The sequence below is a fragment of the Asparagus officinalis genome, chromosome 7 (genome assembly GCF_001876935.1).
Source record: "Asparagus officinalis chromosome 7, Aspof.V1, whole genome shotgun sequence".
In the NCBI taxonomy this organism is placed as follows: domain Eukaryota; kingdom Viridiplantae; phylum Streptophyta; class Magnoliopsida; order Asparagales; family Asparagaceae; genus Asparagus; species Asparagus officinalis.
The window spans coordinates 139,953,905-139,974,232 of NC_033800.1; the positions used below are offsets into that span (position 1 = coordinate 139,953,905).

General features: G+C 37.1%; 2 protein-coding genes across 2 annotated transcripts; one reads left to right on the forward strand and one right to left on the reverse strand.

Annotated features, from left to right (window-relative positions):
* On the forward strand, window positions 956-11,816 carry LOC109850130 (putative deoxyribonuclease TATDN1). Its single transcript, XM_020420058.1, has 12 exons — window positions 956-1,055; window positions 1,176-1,196; window positions 1,277-1,377; window positions 1,476-1,533; window positions 1,696-1,739; window positions 1,856-1,936; window positions 4,457-4,527; window positions 6,389-6,499; window positions 8,021-8,103; window positions 9,285-9,501; window positions 10,521-10,604; window positions 11,332-11,816. The coding sequence occupies exons 1-12, from the start codon at window positions 1,031-1,033 to the stop codon at window positions 11,399-11,401; spliced, it is 966 nt and encodes a 321-aa protein (XP_020275647.1). The 5' UTR covers window positions 956-1,030; the 3' UTR covers window positions 11,402-11,816.
* LOC109850983 (syntaxin-121-like) lies at window positions 12,329-14,006 on the reverse strand. The gene is given in 4 exon segments (XM_020421076.1): window positions 12,329-12,660; window positions 12,663-12,874; window positions 13,340-13,753; window positions 13,756-14,006. Coding segments are annotated over 4 exon segments (894 nt in total). The 5' UTR covers window positions 13,835-14,006; the 3' UTR covers window positions 12,329-12,471.

Sequence of the window (20,328 nt, forward strand, 5' to 3'; positions counted from 1 at the left end):
CTACACCTTTTTCATATGCCTTGAAATGCCTTAGTGAGCAACTACTTACAATCCTGCATATGGGTTGACCTACCTTGTCTACCAAATGTGTAGTGAACTCTTAGGAGTTGTTAATTATTCAAAACTCTAATTATTGAGTTTGTTTTTACCATATTGGTTTGTAAACACCTTTATCCAAATGTTTGGAATTGGTTGAATTTGTTTTTGAGCTCATCATATAAATTTAATCTGATACAACTGTTGAGCTACATAAATCAAACAAAGATGAATTATAGTATAAACTCAAAATAGAGTTCTCCTACTCTCCACAATACTCTTGTGGTGTGTTGGAGGATTTTTTTTTGTCTTAAACTCTCTTAATTGCTCAACTGACTATTTGATTAACAACCAAACTTGGATTGTTATATGATGGATATTTCAAAAATGTCCAATTATGTCCAAAGAGACGTGGCACTTAAAAATTAATGAGATTTGTAATATATTATAAGTTATGAGACTCAAAAGAGTATTTGGTTATTTGGAGTGTGGGAGTAGTTCTATAAGATACCAACATTATAACACCTCAAAAATCTGTATGTGCATCGTTTCGATATTTTCTTGTTGTAGAATCAATCAAACAATGACCTATATTTTTAGTGTCTCATATTGTTACTTTCATAATGATATCACTCTTGAATCATTTCTCATTTTATGGTTATTCAACTAGGAAATTAGACGAAAGGTCTAGACCTATATTTTTCTTTTGCAAGAAAATCCCTAAAAACTGAATTAATCATGAGTTAAAGGAAATATTAGCACTTATTAGTTGTATATAGCTGTTGAATTACAATTAAATCATGCCAACAGCTTTGCTACATCACAAAACTTTTTTCACTCATTTACTCAATTTTATTTTATTTCAAAAAAAGAAAAAGAAAAACAAGCACGTGCAATACGCGTGCCTAACTCTAGCCGATTCCCTCGCGAAAACATTCTCTTCCTCCTCACTGCTCCTCGTTTACTCGCATTTTTTCTCCATTGCTCCTCAGCGATGTCTCCTACAATCAAAATGATAGGCAAACAAATTTTACTCATTTACTCAATTTTTTTTTTACAAAAATATCCTTAAGTTTTACGTTAATTTCTCTTTCTCACAATTTATCTTTTATCTTTTCATTTTTCTCTTTGGAGAGCAGATATAGCCGTTAACTTCACAGGTCAGTTCAATTCACTCAAAAACCCTAACATACATTAAAAAAAAGAGTAAATAATTACGATATCGCAAAATTTCCTGCAGATCAAATGTTCAAAGGGATCTACAATGGTCGACAGTGCCACGCGGCAGACATCCCCGCTGTTCTCGCTAGGGCGTGGAGCGTGGGAGTTGATCGAATCATTGTGAGCTCATCGCCTATGACTGTGATTTTACTTTTTATTCTCAGTTACTGTAATTTTTTTTACCTTAGTTTTCTATTTTTTGGGAATTATTTGAATAGGTCACTGGGGGATCGCTCCAAGAATCGAGAGAGGCCCTTGAGATTGCCGAAACAGATGGTTGGTGTTTTGTTATGCTTAGTTTTTGCTAGTATGATTTTATTGTTTGATTGCAGTTCAACTGTTTGATGAAATGTCTCTGTTAACCCATTCATCGTTTGATGAGTTGTTTGAGTTAAATTATTTATTATATCCACTTGAATGTTGTTTTGTTTCTTGTAGGACGATTGTTTTGTACTGTTGGGGTGCATCCGACAAGATGCAAGGTGTTGACTCTTGAACTCTGTTGACTAGTTCTTGTCCTTGAGTTGTGCAGATAGTTTAATTTATTTATTTATTTGGGTGTGTTTGTTGTTGTTGTTGGATTATTGTTATTGTGCAGGAGTTTGAAGACAGCGGTGATCCAGAAGGACATTTTCAGGCACTGGTGTCGTTGGCTAAGGAGGGAATTCAGAAGGGAAAGGTATTGTTTGAATTTTAGCGTACAGAAAAATTTCAATTATCTGAACTCATAAAAACTTTGATGTTCTGATTGGAAATCGAGGTCTCCTTATAAAGCAAGGAGAGCTAACTTTTGACTTTTGAGATTATTTGGCTTGTTTGCTCTTCTGATCAAGGAACATTGATAATTGATAACTGCAAGAAAAACAGGAGTTTCTAGTTATGGGAAATGATTTTTGTTTATGCCCTTGTATTTTCTTATGCATCAATAATGTATCCCTAGCATCGGTCGATTGGAATCGGGGGAATTCTGATAGGAAGTATGTGGTACATTTGTCTTGTCAGATGTTGAACAGTACTCTAGAAAAGTTGGAGAAAAGGAAAATACTTGAAAGACCAGGTTGGTCCATTTGCTTATTGGCTTACTTGGGTACTTCTAATATGAAGCCGTACACGTACCCGACCCGTACCCGTTCATGTACCCAAACTCCTCGGACACTCCTTGCATATATTCATACGTATGTTTGGGCTTGTACTCAATTATACAATACATGTTTTCATTTAAAATACTTGTCATACATTTTCTGGATATATGTCATGCACTTCACATCCACTCCTTTAGGCTCATTGAACATAGGTCAGATTTCAAGTTATGACTTTGAAGGGTTGTTTGGATGTCTTGTTCAAAAACTAATAATTTTCTAATTTATAATCACGTAAATACGTAATAAAAGAAACATAAAAATGTTATAGGAATTTTAATTCTCATCCTTGTTCTCATATAAATTATTAATTCCAATATATAATATATGTGCGTATAAATATTTATATAGCCATGTGATTGGGAGCAGACGGAGGGCTTCGATCTAGCGGCAAGAAATTGTGGACGGCTTGGCAGAATGATGCTGAAATCTATGGTGAATAGTAATGGTTATTACTGTTTACAATTGAACAGTGCTTCTATTATTCGCAGAGTGACTACTATCCTGAACAGTGGAATTGGGGCTGTTTTGTGGGTTTTTGGAGCTATTTGTTTGTTGAACATGGGGGGACTGAAGCAAGTTATGAGTAAAGATGGGAAGGGTGTTGTGATTAAAGAGGAGAGGTTTTGATAATTAGTTAGGCTTCACACCTAGGGGTCTCACACCCAAAAATGGCAATTCACATGCCAAAGGCCAAGCAAACACATGCTTAGAGAAATTTCTCACACTCAAATTTTTTACTAATCAATGTCTATTCCTCATGGAGGATCATCTTATTTATAGAAAAAAAGCATCTAAACACATAAGGAAGTAAATCAAAATCCTAATCAAATCTAGTCCTAACATAATTAAAAGATGCAATTAAATAAAATCTTAACTAAACTAGAAAAAGATCTCACATCAAATTCTAAAAAAATCCAAACTAAAAAGAAGATTACATAGAATAAGATAAAATCCAACCAAAAAGTAAAGTTTCTAATAAATCCTCATCGCATCAGATGGAGGGTGCACGATAGTCTTGCATCACCATGTCCCCGTACTCTACCTTTTACAAATTTGTCATGCCCCCTATTAGTACTCGTACCATACCAATGCAACATCGCTTATCAGTAAACCATATGCAAAAGTTACTAGCATGAAAAGTACATCTCTCTCTCTCTCTCTCTCTCTCTGTCTCTCTGTCTCTCTGTCTCTCTGTCTCTCTCTCTCTCCCCCCGGAGTGGGGTGGGGCATGGGTTGAGTGTTGGGTGAATATGGGTTCTAGAGTTGGTGGTGAGTAAGAAGAGTACATATGATGGACTTCCACTGATCACTATTCATTTTTCGGCATGAACCTTTCAGTTAGTTTCTTTTTTTTTCTTGATAATTAACTGGTGTCAATTGAAGAGGGCTGTCACGAACCTGAGGGGTTAGACGGACCTCAAAGAAACCTGAATACCTTTGTTATTCTAAAAGCTAAAATACCCTTTTAATTTTTCTTCACTGAGCTTACTTTTATGGTTGCTAATAACCTCCAGTTAGTCTGCAACAGAAAACTTGTTAAGAAGAGAAGAATTTATTATTACTTATATTCATGAATGAGCTTATTGCAATTTCTTGAAGCACATTTTGATGGGTAATTTGGGGTACCGATAGTCAAAAGGTTATTGGCTTTATTTAGTAAAATTTTGACTCAGGGATGGACAAAAACATTCATAACATAAAAGCAAATGTTTCCAGTCCTATATGTTAATATATAAGACTTGCTTTCAGAATCTCTATGCAGTAACTCTAATAATGCTTATACCAGTGGCAAAATAAGAATTTTGATGTGGAAGTACTTGTTCTCGGTTCAAGTCCTAAACTCCTGAAGGGATGAATACTACTTTCTTTCTGAATCTGGTTGCTCACGATCCTCAATCTAATATTCACTGAATGCCCTTTCCTGAACATGAACATGTTCCAACTTTTCATATTGTTATTTATTAGAGACATTAAGATAGCTTCTCTCTAGCGTGATACATTTGTTATTGGTTTTGACTGAGTTGATATTTACAACTATCAATAGTATTTCCCTGTAGGTGGTGGCAGTTGGTGAATGTGGACTGGACTATGACAGGCTTCAATTTTGTCCTCCTGAGATACAAAGAAAGTATGATGTATTGATTTTATCCTTGCTTCTTTTTTTGTCTGAATTAACTCAATCAAGTACATATATGCACTACATGCGTGCTCATGTCTCTGTGCTTGTTTGCTCTTCCAGAGAAGATGCACAGATACAACTGCAAAAACAAATATTTGAGACCAATAATTGCTGTTATCCTTCTTTAAAAATTTCGAATTAAAAGAATAGACTGAAATTGTCCTATATTGTACACCAAAATCCCTTTTAATTCCTAATAACAACAACCTTAGGGCGTGTTTGGTAACCGGAAAGTAGGTGGAAAGTAGAGAATGAAGAGAAAGTACTTCATGAATAAAGCACTTTCGTTTCACTTTCTATTTGAAAATCTTGTTTGGCAACATGAAAATGAAAATATAAGAAGTTCGGTGGCAGCTGATGTGACATCACTTTCTTTGTATATATTATTTGGTTTTATATGGAAAGTTGATAATGAAAGTTAGATTTTTTTTAAAAAAATTCTCTTTAGCATCTAATAAGTGAAAATAGAAGTAATATATGACATATTCACCATTAATGCAAGCTAAGGATAAAAAAATTAAATCTAATTTTCATATTTATATGTGGCAGACCCAACATTTTCTAATTGATGGTTAGTGATTTCCACGTGCTTGCACAGACTTTAATTGGCTGGGCACTATAGATTGAATGAAAGTTATCTTACTATGAGTTCAATATCTTCTCAAGTTAGACGACATCCATCATGCATAAGAAGAATGTATTGAGGGCATAGTACAAAATTGGAGGCAATGATAAGGTTTTGTACACAACAATCTCGGTGGGGGAAGTTCTTGTGCGAGACGAGAGTAGTGAAAAAAAATTAAAATAAAAAAACAAAGACGGTTGGTTTGGAAAATAAAACGTGAAAAAAATAATGAAGTAGTATTCTCTTCTCTTTCTTCACTTTCCACCCACTTTCTCTAATTTTTGGTGAAAGTGAAAGGAGCTAAAAAGCAGACGTGGCAGCCTTCACTTTCCATTTACTTTTCGTTCACTTTCCGAGTGCCAAACGAGAAAACAAGATAGTGGAGTCACTTTCCAATTTTTGATCCATTTTCCATTTAATTTCCGAATGCCAGACACACTCATAAGGTCTTCGTCTTAAACTTTTCAAATCAGCTACATGAATCCTTTTTCTAACCCATTCCAATTACCTCCACCAAATAAATGATTGATCTCAATTGCACCATTTTATGAGGCTAGGTGTTGTGAGAAAATGCTTAAGATATATCTAGATATAAATTTAGAGCATTTTCAGTACTTTATGAAATTTTTTGTTTTGGCTTGTGGCTTATTTGCTTCATATCTGACTTAGTTTTTGAAGAATCATGCTCCGAATTTTGGTGTTAGAAATCATTATCATAAATCTAAGCTGTTTCCCATCAATCAGGTCGGTTATGGAGGGTAACGCTTCATTAAATATTTTAAAGCCCTTGGTGCAAAATTCGTGGTCAATGAATATGTGGACCATAAAGGATTACCATATATCCCAAAAGGTCATTTAGTTATAAATATAATTGATTTGGTATGTATAGTTTAAGCTCTGCAATAAATGAGCAAACTTCAATGGTTTTCTAGACTAAGAAAGAGCCCAACAGAACTTCTTTTCCCACCATGATGCAATTGAGTCTTCTGAAAATATGCTAAATGCATGGATTCTTGGTCAACTTATTAGCACAATGCTTGTTCAGTCTTAACCAAGTTCTCGTTATTATGCAGACATACTACAAGCTCACTCTTGCATACACATGCTTTCTAGTTACGGAAGCAAGGTTTTGTTCATATTTCACACTGTTTACATTTTCTATGCTTATGCTGCTTTGGAATTTAGGTATTTTGAAAAGCAATTTGAATTAGCGGAAGCTCTGAAACTACCTATGTTTCTCCACATGCGTGCTGCTGCTGAAGACTTCTGCAACATTTTAACTTCGCAAAAAGACAGGTGAACATGCAAAATGCCAAACTTAACTAGCTTGCTGTGTTATTTCTGATACATTCTTTTGTTCAGCTTGTTTGCAGTTACTGACATTTGGAAAACAGGTGATATAACCTGCTCCAGTTTTGGACAAGTTTGGCACATGAAAACCTGAAAGCTTGCGAACTTTTAGCTGTGAATTTGAAGTGTCAGAAAAGTTTAGAAAATAATTGTCTAGAAAGTTTTAAGCTAGAATTTTCTGGAAACTTGCTCATGCTTTCAGACTTATTTTAGAAAGAAGACGGAGTCAAAATTTCCTCCTAGTGCATCAAAACTTTGGAGATGTGGTGAGGTTTGACTGTTATTTTTTATACTCTTAAGTCTTAACATTCCCCTGCAGGATGAGTGTTCTTTCTGTAGGCCAAAACCTGGGTTCACGCATGGGTATCAATTTTTTTTTTAAAATCTGCTTTTACTTTGTGGCCATTGAACCTTCGTTTCTTTGATACCATGTGGAAGGTCCTTTCCCTACACCAAAACTCCGGATTTATGTGTTGAGTGTTTTCTCCCATAACAGGTTATAGGTTTATACACTAACAGATGGAATATATCGACATCCTTTCTAGCATGGGGAATTAAACTTTAATCACATTGGCTTCCAAAATTCAAGAAAACATCGCCTCCCCTTCTTCGGTACAGGCTACTTAACGCGTGTCTGTGTGTTTGTCCGTTCTTTACTGGTTGATTTTTGTCTATGTAGAGTTAGCAACCTTTGTTTGGCATGAAAGAAAGTCTCATTTGCTAATTACGACAGATAAAGACAGCAGAAAAGCGCTGGTCAGTTTGTTTATACTTTTTTGGGTAAATTTCACTTAACCCCCTTGAACTTTGGGGGGTCTTGCACATTAACTCTTAAAGTTTGTTTATTCCAGTTAAACCCTGAAGGTGGTGCACGGCCCCCCCCCCCCCCCGGCGGTGCAAAGTATGGGGCGGTTTGAACCTTGGACGGTCTACGCTCTAGTTATACGCCTGTTTGGATTTCATTGGGTAAGGGAAGTTAATGGGCAAATGGGGAGAGAAGAGAAGTAAAGGAATTCTCTTTCCTCCATTACACCGGGGAACAATTTTTGTGTATTTGGGCGTGAAAGAAAAGGTGTGAACGTAGGGGCAACTCTTCATCCCATAAAAGCTATCCAAATGGGGTGAATGTTCCCCCACCTTCCCTTCTCCCTCGCCCCAATCCAAACAGATCCATAGACTTCACACCTTTACATATACTCTGGTGTTTTAGAATAAATTTTAACTGAGCTGCATAAATTGAGTCCAGGTTGGTGGAACTTCACTTAGCTAGTTAGATAAATTATTCAGTTGTGCTTGGTAACAGTTGGCATATATGACTTCCTTTACTTCATATTCTGATCAATTCTTTTTAATTGATATACTAAGCGCAAGGTATATCACACTTCAATACTGTAAAAAAAGTTGTGCTGCCTGCATTTTCAATATCCTGTCAGGTTACTAATATCCTGTGGTTTATTCTCTGTATAGGTTCACTTTTGGAGTTGCTCATTCATTTACTGGAAGTGCAGAAGATCGTGACAAACTCCTATCATTTGATAATCTTTTTATAGGTGACACCTCTAAATTTGGGTTTGCTGATCACGCTCTTTAATTTGGATGTTCTTTTCAAATTATAGTCAAGGAAATAATCCAGCAATTTGCATGAGTACGAGGCAATTAGCATGCATATGGTGTTACTCAAATCCAACAGTCGTGGAATCTTTATAGTTGTAATTTAGGTTATCATCATGGAGTTTCAATGCAATTTGCATATTTTCTCTTAAAGAAAGTGTATGGCCATCACTATCTTTCGATAAACTGCACCTTCAACTGCTGTGTGAACCTCATGAACCACGCACGATGAGATAGTCTAGAAAATGAATTGTTCAACTTACACTCCAGTTATGTCTCTTGGGTAAACCTCGGAGGAAATACAACAGCGACATGCGTACCTTTCGTCTTGGCTACGTGAGCAACGTTATCCTTGTAGGGTGCTTCCATCTTCTGTGGATAACTTGGCAAACGGCCTGGCCTTTATGTTTTGATCGAACCATCTGCATGGTGCGTAAACCTATTATACATCATTGGACACATAATATGATAAAATAAACTGCCTATAATTGATTAGTCGTAGTACTCACCATAAAAGTGGTATCAAGATCTGGCAGGATGCAAGCAAGAGTATCATCTTAATTCTGTATTATTAGCCCATATTATGTATACGTCTCTCCCCTACAGATTCCAAGACTTATGTGCTTCCATCAGGGACGATATAACTGTAAAGCCTTCAGGACCTTTTTTGAAAAGCCTTCATGGCCTTGTTTGAACTATGTTTTGATGTGATAGTGGAGTGAATATGTTGACTGCTGCTCATAGTAAGTCCGAATTTTGTGGTAGATATTTTGGTTCTTGAATGCCTACAGTTCTCACTACAATTTCATAACTGATTCAATACCTGGATGTTAATAGCTTTCAGTGTGTTTGCACTGGTCTCTTTTATCTTGAATTTGGAGTTGAGGACCCATATTATATAAGCAGAAATTGTTGGACGATGCTTTTACTACTGTTTTTGCTCAATCTATAAAGTGAAAAGAAGTGTGCCATAACTTTTGAACTCATATCTGCATTATTGACAGAACTAGTTCACCTGGACCATATAAAATGAAAACTTGTTTTTGTATCTGTACAGCTAGGTTTTTGTATCTGTACAGCTAGGCTTTTTTCTAAATTTCATAGTGGGAACAATGAACAGGCATCAACGGTTGCTCTTTGAAGACGACCGAGAATCTTGAAGTTCTTAGAGGCATTCCAATTGAAAGGATGATGATAGAGACTGACTCGCCATACTGTGACATTAGGAATACTCATGCTGGTATGCAATTTGTGAAATCAGTTTGGCCTTCTAAGAAGAAAGAGAAGTATGATCCTGATTCGACTGTTAAAGGGCGCAACGAGCCCTGTTCTGTTAAGTAAGCAAATAGATCTCATGTTTTGCTTTTTAAAGTCATATTGTCTATCACAATTCTAGATTACTGGGAAGCAGCTCGGTCCTCCCTAATGAATCATTATTTGACAGGGACTGGAGTTCAATGGGCAAATTTGTGACAAGTCACAAATGATGCACTTTCTATAATTCCTAGAAATTAATATCTCACTTGTATCCTTAGAAACATATATTTGATGATGTTCTGACATCGTGATTATCCGGACATATATAATTTGAAGGCCAGATGCGTTGTTTCTTCATTAATTTTTCTTAGTAGGTTTCAAGCATATTTGATTTGATGTTTAGCATCATGGTTGACATGATTATGTTCTGACATAGTGACATGTATGATTCAAAACAATATGTTTTAGTATCTTCATCTCTTTTACCTCAGCAACTTCTTTCTTGGTTTCACAAGTTCTGGGATGATGCATGCACGCATAAAAAGAGAAAAAGAAAAGACAAAAGCGAGATCATACTCCTAATGCTTCCTGGCCTAAAGTTTTTATATGTGAAATCATTTTGACACCAAAGACAACAGAAAAGCAGAAACTACTTAATTAGATGTCTTTTTCAGTGAAGGCCAGAAGGTTAATTTTGATTCTTGAATATCTTTCTAGATCTTGAATATTCAATGTGTTCATTACCCGAATGCTAATGTAAACATGCTAGTTCAGTGTACTGTTCTCTTGTCTCCAGAGTTACTAATAACAAGCAAGTTTGCCAAATAGTATCTGATAAAAGTTAGATAAAAGCTGCCATGTAGAAAGCCCTAAGGCAGAATGAATGCTCATACCATTTATAACATTGTCAATAGTGAGGATTTAAACCCAAGATCTTTCAAAGTCACTTTCATACCGTGCCGGTTAACCATGTTGATAATCACTTACCCAATATCTTAAGCTCATGAATGGCCAACAATCTTATAACAAGCAATCTAAACATCTTTGTATTTTTATTTCTTGATTGATGGATTACCTGAAATTGATATTTTCTTTCCAGGCAAGTCCTTGAGGTGGTGGCCGGATGTAAAGGAATTCATGATATTCATCAGCTGAGCAAAACTCTATACAATAATACCTGCAGGTAAAGTTCAACCTAATGGCATCAATCAGTTTCCCGAGACCTTCGAGCGTTTACTAGAACTCTTGGTTAGGACTTATGACTGAAAAAGATTCATGATTGCCCAAAGAAAATGAGAACCATATTCTGAAAGAAATAAATACCTTATCAAATTTGATAACTTTGTTTGGTTTACTTTTTTGTCACGTGCTAGTCGTACTTAAGATTCATCCTTTCCTATATCTTCCATGAAACCTGTTGTATGTTTCAATAATATCTCTCATTTTATTACAGCATATATGGCTTATAGAACTTATTCTTCCATGAAACCATATTCTTTACCATAGAAAATCAGCAAAAGCAGCCTTGATCAGGGTTACTGCATTTATAAGGCATAGTTTAAATATATTGGTAGGTGCAGTCTTTCAAATGCTTCTATATATTTTGTTATTTTTTTCTCTCTACAACATTTTAAACCTAGTTCAGTACATTTCTCCTTGTCAACGTTAGATGCTCCTATTAGCAGGGTGAATTAAGTGACTTCTTACTTCCTATTTTTTGACCTTTTTATGTTGAATCATACCTCCGAGACTTTAGTTTCTACCATCGGCTTAACCATAGAAATTGAAGGGATGTATCTTTTCAGCCTCATAGTTTCCATCTCTCTGCTCATTCCATTTTTGTTGTTTCTGATCTATCCTCATAAAATATACTGCTAATATTGATTAATAATTATACGATGTTCTTGCAGGATTTTCTTCCCTCATGATTTAGATGCGGCAGCAGATGCTATTCTTGAAAAAGGCATCGGAAGCCAGTGACTAAAGTTTGATTCATTTATCGAAGCAATGTGCAAAGCAGCCTTTGCAATGTGATAATCTGCTGCTAAAATTTTAGACAGAAGTACCTAATTTCCTGTTGACATTATGTGGTGCCTTCTTCCTTGATTTCAAAGCAAACGAAACCTTCCACCTTCCCAGCAGAACAGATATTGGTACTGGCCAGGCTTTTTTCCATGCTAGACTCTGCGAATCGAGGCGTATTATCTGTTTAGTCTATTTTCCTCTTTTCAAATCACGGGCTAAAAATATGCTGTAATGCGTGGGGAAATTTCTTGGAATAACCTATTGCTCGATATTTGTATATCTTTTATGTATTTAATTTTAGCAAAGTCGAGATCCGTTCCTTGTTAGATTGAAAGCAGCAAAATACAAGGTAGATCTGTAAGCTTCATCATGTGCTTCTCTTGCTGTGTTTTCGTACAAACGTACGTAATGAAGGATGCAAATTCTTGCTGCTAGGTCCATTGCTTATGTGAATCTTGTGTTCTTATCATTGGTCTAGTAATCTTAGCAATTTTCAAATTACCACCCTCCGATAATTGAATAAAAACTCTACGTACAGGTAGATAAAATTGCAGGAAGTCCTTATATTAAGCTTTTACAGCAACTTCCTTGTTTAATTTGTTAATCAATTAGTTCTTGTTACATTAGATTATGCTTGTAGCTTTTTTTGATCAGTTACATTCTTATTACAATTATTAACAAACCAAGAGGAATATACATGAGGAACAAAAGTACAATTCTTGCATAGTTTTTTTTAAAAGTTTTCATTTAATTTTGTTCTTTCTGGAAAAGATCTGTCGACCGATCCGACGCAGATCTATCCTACTGAGCATTGACCAGCTTAACCAGAAACAGAAACCTCAGACAAAAAAAAAAGCAAGCAGCCCTCAGAGCTGCCGTATATCTCATCGAAGTATCTATTACTCGTAACATATTTATACAAAAAAAAAAATAAAACAAAACGTATGACATATGAACTCATAACACGAATCACTCTCATCAAATCAAACTGGAAAAAGAAAAAAGAAAAAAGAAAAAAAAAGAAATCATTTCTTCAACACAATAGGAAGAACGATGATCAAGATAATAATCAAAAGCAAAATAATCGCATAGCAGGTCCACTTCCGAGTGTTCTTCTGATGCTTCTTGGCCACCACCAGCTGCTCCGCCCCCCTCTCAACGAACGACCTCGCCTTCCCGACCTGGCTCTCTATATCGTCCAGCTGCCCCTGCGCCGTCCATCCATCACCAGCCATGGTCCATCAAACACCTGCGTGCAGCTCTCAACAAACTCCTCTCCAGCTCCCTCCGCCCCGTGCCGCTCCTTTATCTCCTCCACCACGGCCACCACCGTCCCCCTCCCTTGTTCTTCTATCGCCCGCTTCAAGAACCTCTCGCCCTCGCCTGTCCGGATCAACTCATCGACGACATCCTCGCCTGGATCTTCGCCTGTAACACGAGCCACGATGGGTGCATACAGATCAGCTACGCATCAAATGAGAGGAAAAAAAAAAAACATTCGGTTTGCAAGATGGATGTGAAAAAAGAGCTTTGCTACAGGGATGGTGACCAACTCATTATCTAATAAAAGGGGCACCTCACTTATCCCCTATTGATCCCATATTTTGGGACTTTGAGGATTTTTTCGTGAGAAAAACAGGTCAAGTTGAGCTAAAAGATGCAAGTCATGTTCGATCCCAGAGCCTCGTCATATCGGAAAAACTAAGATTAGATTTCTAGATCATCAAAAATAATCAAATTGAGAGTTCGTTAATATGTGCGTTACATCTGAAAATTTAATATCAAATCTCTGGACATTAATTAATCAAGATTTTAATGAAACGATAAAAGGGACTGTAAATTTATCTGTACGATCAACAAAAAAACATGCATTAATTCGGATATTTCGGGTACCTGTGACGGTATAATATCGTCTCTTGATGGTATCCTTGTACTCAGAAGAGACCTGTTTCCGAAGCGTTTGGAAGTTTTCCATCTGATCTCTCAACTTCTTCCGCAGCCCAGCCACGACAGAGCTCCGGGTCCGGTCAGTCGACGACCCGGGCCCACAGCCCGGGACCGAGCGGTTAGCCGCGTTGGCGCGATCAAGGGACTCAAGCCGGAGCTTGATCAGCTTCGCTTTCCTCAAGGCGAGCGAGACGTCGGAGTCCATCCTAGACCGGAGCGAGGAGACCGCCGAGGCGTTGTGGAGGGTCTTGGAGCCCTCGTTGGCGTCGTGGAGGGACTTGTGGAGGAGCTCGACGGCTTTGAGCTCGTCCTTCACCGACTCGACGTCTTCGAAGAACTTGTCGAGGTTGGCCCCTCCGGCTCGCCGCCGCTTAAGCTGGGGTTGCGCGTCATCTCGATCGAGTCGTCGCGGCGCCATGAACTTGAGAAGAGGTTGTTCATTTTTTTTTTGTGCTGAATTTTAATTATTTGTTTTCGAGAATTCGAAGGATTTAATGGAGTACTTTATGGGGAGAAATGATCGAGAGAGATTTTATTGGAAAGGGGGAGGAAATTGGGATGACGCGGAGGAGGGGGAGTTTAGGAGAGAGGAGAGGGAACGGTCAAAATGGTGGCCGGAGCTTTGATAGAGCAAGCAGTCTTGAATCTTGAATGTTGACTTTATTTTGAGGGACCGAGACTTGGGTGCGCACCCGCTGTGGGCGTGTGGGGCCCGGGGGTGATGGTCTGCAGCGTTTGTTATAACGGGAGGGGTGTGACCTGTTTGTCGGCACGCGGGAGGGGTAGTTAAACGGCAGCAAACGGAACGGGGAAAGCTGTTTATTTTTGGGTCATTTGCACTTAAATACCCCCTACTTTGACGTTTTCCAGCATAACCCTCCACTTTGCTTATCTCACATAGATGATAGACCGCCTGGACTTTGGGTGTCGCACAAAATATTTCTGAACATTAACGTTTTTTCATTGCACGTCTCTACGTATAAGAGCTTTGCTATAGGGACCCAAAATATGGAACCAATAAATAGGACAAGTGAGGTGTCCCCCTCCTATTGGATAATGAGTTGGCTATCACTAATGATTGCCAACTCATTATCCAATAGAAGGGGGACACCTCACTTGTCCCCTCTATTGGTCCCATATTTTGGGTCCTTAAAGAATTTTTCTACGTATAATTGACAAACTACTAATATATTATTGAGATAAAAAAAAATCTCAAATTTTATTGTTTGTCATTTACGAGCAAACTGCCACCTCTCTTAAAATTTGATTTTTTTTTGCTCGCAATAAAATTTTATCTATTTGATTGTATATATAGCTATAACACACACGTGGTGTGCCCATGCGCTTGTTCAAATATGTGAGTTACACCATCTGATCATCTTTAATTCCCCGCTTGTGTTGCAAGCTCATGCTACCGAGCTAAGCAAAAGAATTTGAGCTCATGACCCATGTTTGAGAGGTAAGTGCGTCAACCAAGTGTGCTAGAAAAGATTTTTAAAAGCAACTTGTGGTTACTAGGATTCGAACCCGGGTCTTTACAGCCACATCGTAAAAAATTGAAAAAAAAAATAATGTTGGAGGGTCCAATTAGAAAAGTTCAAATGTCAAGAGGGTTTGATAAGACATCCCAAAGTTTAAGAAGATATGTGAGATAAACAAGGAGACAAACATAAGTTCAAGAGGGAATAACTTTGATACACTAAACTGAGACTCCAAAAGTTATCCTAAAGTTATCAGAAATTAACTTTGGCACCCTAAATTGTGCTCCACGGAGTACTAAAGTAGTTTTAACTGTTTTGAACTTTGGTCTGTTTTTTGGGGAAAAACTTCAAGGTACCAAAATTAAAATTGGTGTTAAAATTTTGGGTATTAAGTATGAATAGCCCTTGGATTTTTAGTGCAATAAAAATGTATTTATGAATGAAATAACACACAATTAAATTGTTAATTGCTTCCTTCATTTTCTCTAATACTACCTAAATTAATAGTCTTTAAAAGAGGACTAAAGACCTTCATTAAGAAAGGATGTATATTAAAAGAAAGTTAATGGAATTAAAGTTTAATTAAGACGCATTAAGTAACATTTTTCCAGTAATATTTCAATATGTGAACACGGTGTTAGCCAGATCATAAACCTTACATGGATCATATCCAGTTCAAAGTGGATCAGCGAACCTACAGACAACTCAAACCCGAGCCGATGAAGCATACGGACGAATCCGCAAGCATATAGTGATGTACATGATGCTTGCTGTTTTAGGGGAGATTTTTTTTTTCTCACTAGAAACCATCTTTAAAATAGGGTAATTACACAAAAACTATCTTTTAGTTTCAATTTATACATAAACTATATATAAACTTGATTTTTATTGTGATCAACCACCTTTCAGTTAAATTTTTTTTATTAAAATCCAAAAATAATTCTTAAAAAACTCACATTCAAAGTACATGACTCTCTGTTTTAGTGCAGATCTTGCTAGGATACAACTCACATACCTTGAATTTGAATTTTTAAGCTTGTACAGTTTGGGAAGGGGTTTTTATTGATAAAAAAGAAGAATCTACTTCAATCGATATGCCTTAGGTACGGCCATACATAACGTATAAATCACACTTGGAAAGGGTGGACAATTAGCTAGAGCAGCAGGCATCGTAGCGAAACTGATTGCAAAAGAGGGGAAATCAGACACATTAAGATTACCCTCTGGGGAGGTCCGTTCGATATCCAAAAATTTCTTAGCAGCAGTCAGACAAGTGGGTAATGTTAGGGTGAACAAATTTTTTTTATCAATTATCATTTCAACGATCAACTTCTCCCATAATGATATCTATACTGTAAGTGGTTTTGGCCTCATAGGCCAAATCTGTAACCCGATCCGTTAAGAATCCAACCCGGTTGTTGGGAATATCCCACGTTCTGGGATTTCTTCCGTTAGAGAACGGGCCTTACGGAGAAAGTGGTTTAGAGAGATATTGGGGCAGATATTTTGGGGACGCAGGTGTTGAGGGAATGCCTATAAATTGAGAGGAGTTATTCTCCTCTAAACACACAGAAAAAATAATCTTCATCGGAGTCCCAAAAAATATCAAATTGCTTCCTCCCCCCTTCATTGGTATCAGAGCCACTACGAACTCCAAATCGCCTCCTCACCAGATCCCTACGCCCGCTGATCTGCTCCTGCCAACGGCTGACCCACACACAATAGCCCGAAGCTCCGTCGAACCGCCGTCCTCCGTTCTCCGAAATCGCCAACTCGCCTGCTCTGCCACCAAACTTCCGTCGTCTCTAAGGCTCCGCTTTCGACCGACTTCAAGGGTCCGCCTTCAAGCTCGACGACCATCAACAGTGCCTCTCTCGTTCGCTGGTTGATTTTATTTTTTTCCTCCTCCCTGTAAGCCCTAAAAATCTCAATCTCCCTGTTCACTCGTTGGCCCTTTTCCCTCTCCCTGTTTTTTTTATTTTTTTTTTGAAGAATATAAGAAAGGAAATTGAACGAAAAGGGATAACTCAATTAGTCGATTATCCCATTGATTTGTGGATTTTGTAAAGATTTAATTTTTTAAAAATTTTGGGGTCTGTTTGAATACGGGCAAAAGGGGTCTGTAGTTGAACAGTTGAAAACAACGTTTTTTAATTAATCTCTGTTTTAACCTTGATAATACTTATTTTTTTTTGCTAGTAGGCGTTTTAGTACCAATTAATTAAGTTAAGTTTTTTTTTGTAAGTTAGTTTTTTTAAGCATCAATTACTATTAATTTTATTTTATTTTTTGTATTACTGTTATTGACTCTTTTTTTAGTTGTTTAAGCGTCAATTAGTTTTATTATTACAGTACCACTTAAAAAATTTCTTATTTATAGTTGTCTTAGTATCATTTATTAAGTTAGTTTTTTTAACCTAAATCAATTCTGTTTGAAATATCATACAGCTTAATTATCGTCATGACTAGTAAATTAATTGCATCTGAACTGGCGAAGATAGAACGCCTTAATGGTTCCAACTATGATATGTGGCATAGGAAGATTAAGTATGGACTTATCCATGACAATCTAGATAGTGTCCTAGATGTTTCTGCACCAACTCTTGGTGATGATCCTACTGACGCTCAGAAAAGAGAGCTTGATCAGTGGCAACTTAAGGACAATAAGGCTAAAAGCCTGATGTTAATGTTCATGGAGGATAGTTTAATCAAAATTTTTGAAAACTATAATACAGCTAAGGAAATGTGGCTTGCAGTTAAGGAGAAGTATGACACTACTTCTGAGGTGAACATACAACTCTTAATGCATAGGTTTAATTCATGTCGTATGCAAGAAGGTGACAATGTTACCGAACATGTGAACAAGATGATTGTCATGGCTAAGGACCTAGTTTTAGCAAGATCTAAAATTCTTGAGAAATTACAGGTGGCAACTATTTTGAATAGGCCACTTCAAAGCCAATTGTCCACAGGCGAAGAATAAGGGCGGTCCCAAACGCCCGGAACAAGGAGGATCCGGTAAGCGGGAGTTCATCGGCGTCATTGAGTGCAATGCTGCAACTACTGACGCTGGTGGCTGGTGGATTGATTCGGGAGCTACCCGACATATTGCAAAGACGAAGGAAGGGATATGCGACTTCAAGGAGCTGAAGAAGGGAGATCAAAGGATTTACATGGGGAACAATACCTACCTAGATGTTGAAGGTATTGGTTTGTACAGATTGAATCTTGGGGACAACATCATGGTTCTCAAGGAAGTGTTTTATGCACCTGGCATAAGACGTAATCTGATTTCCGTCCCAGCCCTCCTAAAGAAATGCCTTGAAGTTAGGTTTTACAACAATAGGGTCTCTATTGGGAAAGACAAGAAAGTGTTTGCTATGGGCAAATTTGTACCTGAACATGATTTGTTCTGTCTTTCTGTTGTAAAACCTAAAATTTACAATAAGAATTCTGATTTGCTTTATTCCTCGTGTCTTTTATCTGATTTTGATCTATGGCATATGAGACTAGGACACCCTGGTAATAGAAAGATAGATCAGATAATTAAAATGTATGAGACTAGGACACCCTGGTAATAGAAAGATAGATCAGATAATTAAAATGGATTTGTTACCAAATCTGGCAGGTGTAAGGACATTACCCTGTGAACACTGCTTAACAGGGAAAATGACTAGAAAGTCATTTTCTGAAGGTCAGAGGGCAAGTGAACTTTTAGAGTTAGTTCATTCTGATATTTGTGGTCCGTTAAGCGTAAAGACACGTGGTAATAAAGAATATTTTATAACTTTCATAGATGATTATTCCAAGTATACTTTTGTGTATCTTTTAAACAAAAAATCAGAAGCATTTGAATGTTTTAAAAGATACAAGACAGAAGTAGAAAGGAAACTTGGAAGATATGAAAATCAGAAGCATTTGAATGTTTTAAAAGATACAAGACAGAAGTAGAAAGGAAACTTGGAAGATATATCAAGGTGTTAAGATCTGATAGAGGTGAAGAATTCAATTCAAATGAATTTGAAAACTATTACATTCATTATGGCATTAAGAGACATACCACTATGCCTTACACGCCACAACAGAATGGTGTGGCTAAAAGGAAAAAATAGAACATTGATGAATGCAGTGAGATGTATGTTGTCACATTCTGGTCTCTCCAAGGATTTTTGGGGAGAAGCAGTATTGACTGCGAATTATATTTTGAATAGGATTCCCACAAAATCAGTCGAGTCAACACCGTATGAGATTTGGAATGGACACAAACCTGAATTAAGTCACTTAAGAAAATGGGGTTGTGTTGCACATGTTCTCATTCCATATCAAGTTAGAGATAAGCTGGATCTCAAAACCTTAAAGTGTAGATTTATAGGCTATTCTGAAAAGTCTAAAGGATATAGGTTCTTTCATGAAGAGAAAGGGGTCATTGAAAGTAGAGATGCTACTTTTCTAGAAAATCTAGAGGAAAAGGAACAAGTTCAAGAGGCAGTACAACCTCTGCTAGACTTAGATGATGTTCCCAACGATGACCTGGACATAGTGGATGAAGTAAATCATCCAATAATGGAAGATGAGCCCTTAAATGAGAATATGCCTATGGTAAATCAACCAGCTGAACCTGTCCAACCTGTCAATCTTAGTGGTAATAAAAGACCCAGAACAACACCTGCATGGATGGATGATTATTATCTATATTCATGCGAACCATCATGTTTCTCGGTAGACATTGACATAGATGAGCAAGATGATCCCTTGAATTATGTAGATGCTATGAGCACACATGAATCGGAATAATGGCTGGAAGCCATGAAAAGGGAGCTTGACTCAATAGAGAGAAACAATGTATGTGAGCTATGTGACTTACCAGAAGATAGGAAGTCCATAGGATGTAAATGGGTGTTAAAGAAGAAATATCGGGTTGATGGGTCTATTGATACATTTAAAGCCCGTTTAGTTGCTAAAGGTTTTACTCAGAAGGCAGGTATAGATTATCAGGAGACTTACTCTCCGGTGGCTAAGTTTGCTTCTATAAGAATTATCTTAGCAATTGTTGCACATCTTGATTTCGAACTTTTCCAAATGGATGTCAAGACTGCATTCCTCAACAGAGAGTTGAAGGAAGTAATATATATGAATCAACCTGATGGATTTCAAGTTGAAGGACAAGAAAACAAAGTATATAAATTAAAGAAATCTTTATATGGTTTAAAACAGTCATCTAGACAATGGTATCTCAAATTTCACAATACTGTTATCCAACTTGGTTTTGTTGCAAATAAATTGGATAACTGTGTATATGTCTTGAAGAGTGGCAGCAGTTTTACAATATTATCCTTGTATGTGGATGATATTTTGCTGGCTGGAAATAACATAGAAGTGCTGAACAGAATCAAGTCTGCACATAGTAGTGAATTTGAGATGAAAGACATGGGAGATGCATCCTATGTTCTTGGT